The sequence below is a fragment of the Tachysurus fulvidraco genome, chromosome 7 (assembly GCF_022655615.1).
Source record: "Tachysurus fulvidraco isolate hzauxx_2018 chromosome 7, HZAU_PFXX_2.0, whole genome shotgun sequence".
Classification (NCBI taxonomy): domain Eukaryota; kingdom Metazoa; phylum Chordata; class Actinopteri; order Siluriformes; family Bagridae; genus Tachysurus; species Tachysurus fulvidraco.
The window spans coordinates 20695507-20708164 of record NC_062524.1 but is presented as its reverse complement, the minus strand read 5'-3'; the positions used below and the strand labels follow the sequence as shown (position 1 = coordinate 20708164).

General features: G+C 40.9%; 1 protein-coding gene across 2 annotated transcripts in view; it reads left to right on the top strand.

Annotated features, from left to right (window-relative positions):
* Positions 1–12658, top strand: part of LOC113660715 (spectrin beta chain, non-erythrocytic 1-like) — a 76252-nt gene that overhangs the window by 42554 nt on the left and 21040 nt on the right. For both annotated transcript variants that reach the window (XM_027174436.2, XM_027174435.2), the window contains 12 exons: positions 4302–4475; positions 4735–4826; positions 5077–5157; positions 5841–5956; positions 7087–7199; positions 7996–8183; positions 9332–9449; positions 9624–9782; positions 10040–10342; positions 10450–10603; positions 11140–12010; positions 12324–12461. In XM_027174436.2, coding sequence (XP_027030237.1) covers positions 4302–4475; positions 4735–4826; positions 5077–5157; positions 5841–5956; positions 7087–7199; positions 7996–8183; positions 9332–9449; positions 9624–9782; positions 10040–10342; positions 10450–10603; positions 11140–12010; positions 12324–12461 — 2507 coding nt within the window. The remainder of the gene's footprint in view (positions 1–4301; positions 4476–4734; positions 4827–5076; positions 5158–5840; positions 5957–7086; positions 7200–7995; positions 8184–9331; positions 9450–9623; positions 9783–10039; positions 10343–10449; positions 10604–11139; positions 12011–12323; positions 12462–12658) is intronic.

Below are 12658 nucleotides of genomic sequence, written 5' to 3'. Positions count from 1 at the left end.
CTAAGCATCGAACATAAATAAAATCATCTAATCTACACAAAACATCAAACAGAACACCACACTGGGTTCCACTGAGTTGCTATTTTCTTTCTGCCTGCTTCTGTCTGGTCATTTTTCTCTGATCTCTCTGATCAAGAAGGTGTTTCATCCCAAAACAGAAGAGGGTTGCTCAAGGGTCCGTCAATGCTGTGGATTTAAACCGCATCTTTCTGATCAGTATCCATTAGCTTTAACCATCGCCTAGGGTTGGGTAACTCCTGAGAGTGCACATATTTAACACACAGCTTGTGCTCTGTTTTTGCACTTTGGGATGCAGCCAGTGACAGGAGGTGAAGCTGACATTAAAAAAAGTTATCTATGTATCGCTGGGACAGGAGCAGCCACATGGAGTCACCCAAAAATGGTGAGAAATGTAAATAAGCTCACATTTCTCACAGTTTTGATCCATATGACCAAACGTTTGTGGCCAGCTGACCATCACATTCATGCGTTATTTGAACATCACGTTGCAGATTTAGTCTCCGCTTTGTTGTCATTTACTATACTGGAAAGGATTTCTACTAGATATCCGTTAGGGGTTTGGTTGGTTCAGGAATTGAGGTGACTTGTGCCCCCTTTCCACCAGAAAGACCCGGGTGCTGGTTCAGAGCTAGTGCTGGTGCTGGTTCGAAGTTGGTCGAAGTAAGCTATTTTAAGTTCATTGTGTTCTTATTGATTTTATTTTTATTGTTTCATTCAATTTCAATTTGATTCATTGATTGAAAAGCGGCGAATCCTGATTTAAAAATAGCGCTAAAAAGGCTCTTATGCATTGTTGGTCTCATTAGCCCCGCCCCCAGCCCCTGACTCAAGTGGTTCTTAAGTCTAGACCAGCAATGTTTTTGTGCTACTTAAGAACCACTTTTCCTGGTTCAGAGCCGGTGCTTTGGGTGTCGAAAAAGAAAGAACTGATTTTAAATTCGATTTAAATCTTCCTCCGAACCAGCACTCAAACTGCCTTGTTGGAAAAGTGTCATAGTTCAGAACAGCTGTGTTAAGTGGGGTTTAGTTTTGTGGCAGTCTAAGTCTTCATGGACCTCGCTTTTTTCACAGGGGCATTGTCATGATGAAGCAGGTTTCAAAATGAGGTCTAGACCCTTTTCTAATGCTGCAGCAAATAAAGACAATTTTATGATTCCATCTTGGTGGCAGGTTTATGTTTTGGGAATATCTGGATATGGGTTTGATTGTCAGGTGTCCACATACATTTGCCATATCGAGCATGTTTTTATAGGTTGCTTTAAAAATCACTAGAGTTTCTTGATGAACTTTTAGAGTATCTGGGTAAACCTGTATGGTGAAGTGTCCTGAGAACTAAAGCCAATCGAATTCTTATACTAGCATTGAGATATTGGTGTTAATATTTTATTTCTTGAATTTTAGAGTTTGACTCTTTGCAGTAAGCAGTTGTCTGGATGGTGGATATCAAGATGAGTTCACACTATGTGCTGTAGTCATGAAAAAATACATTTTCTAGATGATCATTTCACAAATTAGTTTTCCAATGTTAACATGGCCAGAATTTCTCTTCCATAAACTTATGAATTTTCGTTTTCATGACGTGCCTGAGCTCTGCAGGGGAAAGAAAGTATATTTAAGCATTTAATAAGAATCAGCAACTGTAACATCATTTCCGTGTTGAGAGTGTTAGATGTGACACGTCCTGTAGGCTTTCTAATCCTTATAGTGAAAAAAAACCCCAAATTGTTTTGACCATTTCCATCTTTTTAGTGCCCTCTCTGATGAATAGAGTTAACTGGCAGGACTGCTGATGTAATATAATTGGCAGAAACAGGATATTGTAGAAGTGTAATATCATTTAGAGACAATAAAACCGTTGTATTGCAAAATCCGACTCTATTGAAATCACAGTGGAGCGCTCCAGCACAGCCAGGCTATTAATCCCCCAACCTCCAGCTCCACTGGCTGTTTAGACATTATTAGTCTAGAAAGCAAAGGGAATAGTGTTGCGTGTGGTGTAACACGTTGCATGAAACACATCCTATTTGACGGATGGTGAGGTCATGATACCATAGAATCAGGTCTTGTAATCAAGAGTCAAAGCCAAGAAGAACAAAAATGGGCTGGAAAATTGATATACAAGCTGAAAAATATTCAAAATACCATTCATGCTGAAACATGAACAGATACTTTGGCATAGATTATAGAGGCGGAAAGAATATATCTGTTTATCTGTCTGTCTACATGCGTATACACACACACACACACACACACACACACACAGATAGTAGATCTGATGGGTAAATCTAAATCTTCGACTTGTCAGTTAGACCCTCTACCAACTCCTTTAGTAAAAGCTTGTTTACCAGCCCTTTTGCCGTTGATTACCAAAACTGTTCATGCTTCACTTGGTTCTGGTTTTGTACCTCCATCTCTTAAATCTGCTATTATCACACCCATACTTAAGAAACCAGGGGGTGATCCATTCAATTTTGAAAATTTTCGTCCTATTTCAAATTTACCATTTATCTCTAAGGTAGTGTATTGAAAGTGTATTAAAAGTGTATTGCAACTCAAATTCATGAACATCTGTCCAACAATAACTTGTATGAAACATTCCAATCTGGTTTTCGTCCCCACCACAGCACTGAGACTGCTCTTGTCAGAATAACCAATGATCTACTGTTGGCAGCTGACTCTGGGCTTTTAACTATACTTGTCCTTCTAGACTTGAGCACTGCCTTTGATACTATCTCACATAACATACTTATTGACAGATTAGTTTCCATTGGTATTACCGGCACTGTTCTGTCTTGGTTTAGGTCATATATATCTGGGCGCAGTAAAATTACTGGTGTTCCCCAGGGTTCTGTCTTGGGCCCACTTCTTTTCATTATATATATGCTTCCTCTTGGTGTCTGCCTCCTCTACCTGTCTGCCAAACCCACTGGTAATTTTCCTCCACCGTCTTTGTCAAGCTGTTTAGCTGAAATTAAAGACTGGCTCTCAGCTAACCTTTTGAAGGTAAATGGCAATAAAACTGGGGCTCTGCTTGTTGGCACTAGATCTGTTGTGTCCAAATCTAACTGTTTCTCTTTACATATCGACAATACTGCAATCTGTCCTTCCTCTCAGGTTAAAAGTTTGGGTGTCATCATGGATAGCACACTATCTTTTAAAGCTCAAATTAATATCATCACACGGATTGCATACTTCCATTTGCGCAACATTAATAGTCTCCGTCCCTTTCTTTCTAATAATAATACTGCAGTTCTCATTCACGCACTAGTCACTTCACGTATAGACTACTGCAATGCTCTTCTTACAGGTATTCCCTCCAAATTGCTGCATAAGCTTCAACTGGTTCAGAATTCTGCAGCTCGTGTTCTCTCTAGAACACCCTATACTGATCACATTTCTCCGGTTCTCCAGCAATTGCATTGGCTTCCAGTAAAATATAGAGTTTAGTTTAAAATCCTGCTAATCACTTACAGTATAAGGCACTTCATAATCTTGCACCACAATACCTTACTCAACTTCTCCAGGTTTACACTCCTTCACGTGCACTCAGATCTTCATCTTCAATTTCTCTTGTGGTACCTCGGATTCAACTCACTACTATGGGTGCCAGATCTTTTAGTTATATTGCCCCCCGCCTATGTAATTCTCTTCCCCTCGATGTTTGCAATAGCGAGTGCTTGTTGACTTTTAAAACGTGTCTTAAGACTTATCTTTTTATACACGCTTTCTTATAACATGTTTTATTGAAACTTAAATGCACTTTATATGTATATGCTGTTTGTTTGTGTTTTGTTTTATGCAGTGACCTGTATATTGCTTGTAAGGTGACCTTGGGTGTTCTGATAGGCGCCATGAAATAATATGCATTATTATTATTATCTCACACACACACACACACACACACACACACACACACACACACACACACACACACACACTATAACTAAAAACCTGAAATTTTTTTTGTTTGAGAAATTTAATGGCAAAAGTATATAGTATATAGACTACATTAAAGTGAACTTGAGATATGCGTACAAAACGACACACGCAAGGACTAAAAACATAAGCTGTACATAAAGGCCAAAAATTTGAAAATAGCAAATTTTTTGCAATAAAAAAACAAACAAAAAAGAAAAAAAAACAGAAAGAAAAGCTGAATTGTACAGTTTAATCTCTTAAATAATCAGAAAAACTATCTATCTATTTATTTATTTGTTTGTTTGTTTGTTTAGAAAAGTTCCTGAGGTCTTCATAAAGTTAATGATTGGTTTTCTCCACAGCCGAAGCCGACGAAAGGCCGTATGAGAATTCACTGTCTGGAGAACGTGGACAAAGCTCTGCAGTTCCTCAAAGAACAGCGTGTTCACCTGGAGAACATGGGATCTCATGATATTGTTGATGGCAACCACCGTCTCACGCTGGGCCTCATCTGGACCATCATTCTGCGCTTCCAGGTCAGCTCACCATGGTGGTTTTCCCCCATTGGTTGATGTGTTTCTCATCAATTTACTCATCAGTGCGTTGTTGTGAAGAATGAATAATATGAGAGGAAACAAAGTAAAGAGCTATGAGTCATCATACAGCACCTATAGTATATTATCAGGAGTATGAAGGGTTTTACAAGTAAGTGGTTGTGATTGGTGTTTGTGTAAGCTGAGAAGTGTGTGTGGTGCGTGCACATGAGCAGATCTCGGTTGGAATTCTGTCTGACAGATTCAGGACATTAGCGTTGAGACGGAAGACAGCAAGGAAAAGAAGTCTGCCAAGGATGCTCTGCTACTCTGGTGTCAGATGAAGACCGCAGGGTGAAGACACGCACATACACACACACACATGCACACACAGGTTTCAGGTAATCAGCCTTGTTCCTGATTTAAAAGCAGGCTTTATAAAGAATTCAGCTAAAGTCGTGCTGTTCATAACATCACAGATTTACCATGATGAGCTTCTGAGTTTTTCAAGCCTGATAAAGTTTATCACTGTGTGTTCTGATCTGACCGTTCTCACACGCTCCTGTGTCTGATTCTGAACTCGGACCTTTCTGTTATGTTCCAGTTATCCAAATGTCAACATTCACAATTTCACCACGAGCTGGAGAGATGGCATGGCCTTCAACGCTCTCATTCACAAACACAGGTAGAGAAACTACATTAGAGTTCACTATGCTGCACCATGGAGTGTGCTCTCTCTCTCTTTCTCTCTCTCTCTCTCTCTCTCTCTCTCTCCATCTTGATTTACCTTCCTTTGTTTTTTCTCCTCCACCCTCTCCTTAACTCAAAACATACATAGTACATAGTGCCAGATAAGATTTTTTTTTCCATCTGTAACGATAAGTAATTTCTTTCTTTTTCTTTTTCTTTTTTTTTCTCCCTAACTCTCTCCTGACTCTAACCGTGACTCATTCCTCTCGCTTTCCTTTTTCCCTACCCACTCACCTCTTTCTTTTCTCTCTCTTTCACTCATTCACCTCTGTTCTTGTTTCTCTTTATCTACCCACCCCTTCCTCTCTCACATGCATGATCTCCTTTTCCTCTCTTACCTCTCACTTTCTTTTTCCCCTGTCCTTGCTTTGAATCACACTCATTTATTGACAACTCACTCACTCACTCATCCATTCATCTCTCTTGTTCTTTTTCTTCCTGTTTTTCCCTTCGCTCACATCCATGGTCTTCTCTTTGTCTCTTACTCACTTCCTTTTCTCCTATCCTTGCTTTTTCCTCACTCACTATGTCTCTCTCTCTCTCTCTCTCTCTCTCTCTCTCTCTCTCTCTCTCTCTCTCTCTCTCTCTCTCTCACCCCCCCATCTCTTTCTTTCACAGGCCTGACCTGATTGACTTTGACAAGCTGAAGAAATCCAATGCCCACTATAATTTGCAGAATGCCTTTAACCTGGCTGAACAGCACTTGGGCCTCACGAAGCTGCTGGACCCTGAAGGTTCGTCTCTACAAGCAGTTAAAACTGCACATTTTTTGTTCTTTCTTGCCCAAAACAAAACCCCATGACACTGACATTGCCTTGCTATGACCGGTGATCAGATTACAGCAGCGTGTGGACTGCTAACGTTTGCTGTATCAGAGAGTTTAATATTTCAGTTCTTCGAGATTTAGCTTCCTCTATAGATAGAGGTTATTTTTTTCTTTTTCTTTTAATATTAACGCCATCTGGTGTAATAGTTCAATTCCTTCTTACTCGTTAGTCAGTTACGTCTGTAACCTACTGTTTGAGGCTTCTTGATGCCCTATATCTGCAAGTAGGACAATGCTGTTATAGCCTTGCAGCTGAGGAGCAGAAGGCCGAAAATAGATTCTACTGACACGAAATCAGGACATCGCAATAGGAAACCTTTTTTTTGGTTGTTGTTGTTAAGACAATGATTTTACACGTTATTTTTTTATATAAAAAAACCCCCCCTGTGTTACCAAAAATGGTATCTGACTTGAAGGTTGGTCATGTTTGTTAATCAGTTGTTGACCTTCCAGGTGTGGAGTAAAGTGACGAGTAAAACACATTGGGGATCAACCCCAGTCACAAGTAAAGCACAATACCTCATAGTGCCTCATAGCCCCTCCCTTCTTCCTCTACATAAGCAAAGCTGTGAACTTTCTATAGTGATATTTTTGGTTGAATAGGTCCATCATTCAGGGTGATTAATGTGAACTTCTTCACACCGTTTATACTGCAACATGGAATAGCGTATGGCATACGTGTGAGATTTGGGACGCACCTTAGCAATATAGGCACCGCTCCATCTATTATGTAATCAGAGATGATGGCTTAAAGTTTTCTGGTTGATTATTGTTGTGTTGTGGAGTCAGAATTCAGAAGTGAGAGCTCAGCCGAGACCTTCAGAAGCCTGCAGAGAACAAAGACAGGAGCGTGATAAAGCATCAGGACACATCCGGCATGTAGAAAGCTCAAACTTCAGACAGCACACTTCCCTTTTTTGTGTTTCTGAATAAAATAAGGAAGCCATGCCCTTGTGTTTTGCCTGAAATTTGGCCTGTTGTTTGGGATTTGGGAACACTGATGCTTGTGTATTACACGTGTGTTTTTGTCTAATGCAGATATCAGCGTTGACCATCCTGATGAAAAGTCCATCATCACCTATGTTGTCACTTACTATCATTACTTCTCCAAGATGAAGGCACTGAAAGTTGAAGGCAAACGTATTGGGAAGGTAAGACTCCCCAGGATAGCTGTGTATACCTCTGGGCTGTTTAAGCTGGAAGTGTCATGTTCTATTTAACACCATGTAAGAGACAATTAAAAAAAAAACATCATCAAAAGAATCAACATGAGAAGAATCATCACGTTAGTCATCGTGAGTTTGGTGTAAGTTTTTAATTTAACAGCATGGCTTCCTTCCTCGCTATTCAGCAGTTCAGCAGTTAATAGCATGTGGTTCAGAACATCTTATTAATTTGCGTCTCATTGTTTGTTTGTTGTTTATCGACCTCCGTGAGTCGAACTGTGCTCTTAACTAAATGAAGCATCAAAGTCATGAAACTGGAATACGTGCACAGAATGGAAACCATTTTATCATGGTTTTAATTATTCATATCTAATTATTAAAATGATGCCAGTGTTCAGCTAGGTTTGGCGCACAGTGAGAATGATAAGCTGACTCAACAGTCCTTTCAGAATTTTGCAATCTCAGAAATAAATGAGAACTGAATTTTTTTTTTCAAAATTATTATTCCAAAGAATTCACAAAATTTTGTCTTCTGTGCCTTCAGTCCACCAATTCTAGTTTTCTGCTAAAAAGTATAGTTCAATACAAAGTTCAATCAAAATCAAGATTTTTGTCTGTACCAATCACAAAAAAAAGCTCCACTTCAGGAAATTGATTAGAACTTTACCGCTTACTGGTTTTCCAGACTGGAAATCTGGAACCTTTTAATATCTTATTATTGTCTTGAAAAAGGGGAAAAATAAGCTTTTGTATACTTTTTCACCACATTTCTTGTGCATAGGTGCTAGATCATGCTATCGAGACTGAGAAGATGATTGAGAAGTATGAATCTCTGGCCTCGGACCTGCTGGAATGGATCGAACAGACCATCATAATCCTCAATAATCGCAAGTTTGCCAACTCTCTGGTTGGAGTGCAGCAGCAGCTTCAGGCATTTAACACCTACCGAACAGTGGAGAAACCTCCTAAGTGAGTTCACCATTAAATCCTTATTCCTCAGTAATGTCTTTAATCTGATATTCATTCTTATTCTAATATCTCATGTTTCTGAAATGACTCTACTGTCAAAGTTGAGTAGAGATTAGATCAGCACTAAAGTTTACAGACGTGGTCTGAGATCCGACCATTTTTTTGTGCTTCATTTCTATGCAGATAAGAGATAAGAAACTTGACACTTGCTTAACACGTACTGTATAGCTCCAGTTTTTCTGTTAAGCTCAAATGCCTCTACAGTGCTGGCTTGTAGCGTAGAGATAAGCTAATAGAGCCACCGTGGCACTAGCAAATAAGTCGTTTATTGTGCTGCAATAATAGAAGCATTGTGTCAGTGTCAGGAACTGAAGTTACTATATAATAACTTGGTACACAGTTTACATTTAGTGTCTGGATGTCATTTATCAACCACTAACAGCAGCCAGTACTAGTCAGTAGATCTATAGTATTGAAGCGCGATTTGATTTTAATGGAAATCGAAAAAAATTGTCAAATACGTTTAGCCAAATCAGGGCGAAGTCACCGTTTATATGGCACTAGACTGTGTTGGAAATATTCAGTATATTAATAATATAATAAACTTCCTGAAATAGAACAGTCTCCTTCTGAGTCCACTTGCACTGTTGAGCTGTAACCAGTAACACCTGCACAAGCCACCTGGTCTTCCACACACTGACTCTGGACTCTGATATCAGACTCTAACTGCTTTCATACTGTATGTGTAATATAAATGTGTGATATGTGTAATATCTCCCACTCCAACACTTCTGGGCTGTGTACAATGTTTCCATTGTTCATCATCATTTTTTACTCCCTAGAACATTAATAATCTAGAGTACAGTGTGTAATATCTCTCTGTCTCACTGTGTGACTGCTACTTTTCATACTACATACTGTAAGATTTCACTCTCTGTATGTCTGTAGATGCTTTTTCACTCTTTATGCAAATAGCAAAAAACTAATCTTCAAACCTGAACACTAAAAGCCCTAAGACCATAATGCAGCTAGTTCCTGGTCAGGTCCTCTTTAACACGACTTAAAGAATGAAGTAAACTATATGTGAAAACATCCTAAAGGTGATAAACGACAGGTGAATTGCGACTTGACTTGTTTTGTTTATGCAGGTTTACAGAAAAAGGCAACTTGGAGGTGCTGCTGTTTACCATTCAGAGCAAAATGCGAGCCAACAATCAGAAAGTCTACATACCTCGAGAAGGAAAACTCATATCAGACATCAATAAGGTAGCATTTTATCCATATTACTTGACCGAAAGAATGCACGTCTGTACTAGGGGAATAATAACCGAGCGCTGATATTTGATATTGATTGAATAAACTTGATAAAAATGCTGAAATGTAACTTAGTTAATTGATACTTTAACCTGGATTCATCAACACACACGTATATGTATGTAGGGTTGGGAGCGGTTGGAGAAAGCAGAGCATGAGCGGGAACTGGCTCTGCGAACGGAGCTTATTCGCCAGGAGAAGTTGGAGCAGCTAGCCCGCAGGTTTGATCGCAAGGCAGCCATGAGGGAGACCTGGCTAAGTGAGAACCAGAGACTCGTCTCACAGGTATGTCTTGTACACACAAGTCATGCAGATCAATTCGGCCTTGTTTTATATGAAACGTTTCTCTTGCGCTTGTGTTTAATATTTTTTTAGGTTGTAGCATCCCCTTGTGGCCAGTTGTAGTACTGCAGCGTGTTTTGGAATATATTTGTGTGTAGTTTTGGATGATCTAAAAAGCATAATGACAATTACACTGAAATGTGATTAATGCCATTGTTGCACATGCTAATTCCTTCTCCCATGTTGCTTGAACCTTCCAGGACAACTTTGGTTTTGATCTGCAAGCCGTGGAGGCGGCCACCAAGAAGCACGAAGCCATCGAGACAGACATCGCCGCATACGAGGAGCGTGTTCAGGTGGTAGTAGCTGTAGCCTCTGAGCTGGAGGCAGAGAACTACCATGACATCAAGCGCATCACAGTGCGCAAAGACAACGTTCTGCGGCTGTGGGACTACCTCCTGGAGCTCCTGAAAGCTCGACGCCAAAGACTGGAACTCAACCTTGGCCTGCAGAGAGTCTTTCAGGAGATGCTCTACATCATGGACTGGATGGATGAGATGAAGGTGTGACTTGGGCCTAGCATTTTGTCATGGTTTGTCAATATTCAGTAAAAATGAATGATGAACGAAAAAGAAAAAATAACACAAGTGAATTGCATGTGTCTGTGCAGATGCTGCTGTTGTCTCAGGACTATGGAAAACATCTGCTTGGTGTAGAGGACCTGCTGCAGAAACATGCTCTGGTGGAGGCAGACATTGCCATACAGGCTGATCGTGTCAAAAATGTCAACGCCAATGCACAGAAGTTTGCTGACGACTCTGAAGGTAAGTAATACTGAACAGCTAAGAGTGTTTCTTAAGTACTTCATTTTAGTCTGAGGTTCTTGGCCACCATTAACATACTAGACTAGAGAGTACTTTATTCCTCCACAAGGTGATATTTGGTCTCACTCTCATACTGCATCATGGTACAAATGTTGAAGGTGTTTCTGAGAATGTGTACCTGATTTCAGATCAGTGCCTACATCTATTGAATTTGTAAAAGGTGCATAGGCTTTGTGTGCACTGTACAACAATTCCAAGCAAAATAATTAAGCAAATAAATAACCAACCATAAGCTTTGCCTCAGTTCATAATTCTGCTGATTTGTTTTAACATCATCAGGTCACTCCAGTGTTGAACATTTGTCATGAGGTTCTTTGTCCCATTACTGAGGCGAGATATGAGAAACCTACTGTAAACACTAATTATAACTGTTTTTTTTACATGCAGAATAAAACAGACTAGAAGGAAACACATCATCTTCTACAGCTTTATAAATAAAGTGGACTAACATTATAGCATTTTGCATTTCTGTGCAGGCTTTAAGCCCTGTGACCCGCAGGTGATCCGTGACCGCGTGGCCCACATGGAGTTCTGCTACCAGGAGCTAACACAACTGTCAGTGGAGAGGCGCGCACGTCTGGAAGAGTCTCGTCGCCTCTGGAAATTCTTCTGGGAGATGGCTGAGGAGGAAGGCTGGATCCGTGAGAAGGAGCAGATTCTGTCATCAGATGACTGTGGTAAGGACCTGACAGGGGCACTGCGCCTCCTCAGCAAGCACAAGGCCTTTGAAGATGAGAAGAGTGGCCGTGCCGGACACCTCCAGCAGACGGTGCACCAGGGTGAGGAGCTGGTAGCCGCCGGCCATTTTGGTGCCGACAAGATCAGTCAGCGTATCGCCGACGTCCAGGAACAGTGGGTGGCGCTGGAGCAGCTGTCAGCAGCGCGCAAGATCCGTCTGCAGGAGGCCTGTGCCCTGCACCAGTTCCAGGCTGACGCTGATGACATGGATGCCTGGATGCTAGATGCATTGCGCATTGTGTCCAGCACTGACGTGGGCCATGACGAGTTCTCGGCACAGGCTTTGGTGAAGAAACACAAGGACGTGGCTGAAGAGATTGCCAGTTACAGACCAGTGCTGGATGCTCTTCACGAGCAATCCAAAGCGCTACCTGAAGAACAGGCACGCTCAGCAGATGCAAACGGACGTCTAGCAGGTATAGAGGAGCGATATAAGGAGGTGGTTGAACTGACCAGGTTGAGGAAGCAGGCGCTGCAGGACGCACTGGCATTGTACAAGATGCTAAGCGAAGCAGATGCCTGTGAATTGTGGATCGACGAAAAAGAGCAATGGCTTAATGGAATGGAGATTCCAGAGAAACTGGAGGATCTGGAGGTGATTCAGCACAGGTAAGCATGTAGTTAATTGCAGTTGTGTACATCATATAGGTTTGCCTTAGCGGTTAGCATGTTTACCTCACACCTCAGTGGTTGGAGGTTTGATTGATGCTTCAGCAGTTTGTTTGTGCTACTAACTGAATGTTGAGTTTTTAAACACTGCTGCTGCCGATAAACCCTAAACTTAGCTATATAACAAATTTACTTTGGTTAAATAAGTCATTAATTTATTAACAATCCAAAACATTTTATCCTTTCTATGACGTGACATCATTCACAGAAGAAAACAATAGTGAACAGTGATTTTTGTCTTCCTCTGTTACAGATTTGAGAGTCTGGAGCCAGAGATTAACAGCCAGGCCTCTCGGGTGGCCGTGGTGAACCAGATTGCCCGCCAGCTTATCCACAGTGGGCACCCAAGTGAGAAAGAGATCAAAACCCAGCAGGACAAACTCAACACCAGGTAAAACTCAACACATTCACCCTCATATGCTGCTCCAGGGACAAATGGACCCAATCATTACCTATAGACTTCAACTTGTTTCACAGACTGTCAGAATATTTAATAAGCTACAGTATTTTCCGCACCATAAGGCACACCGTATTATAAGGCGTATGCTAAAACATACGGTCCACACGGTATAAACCACACAAAATGAA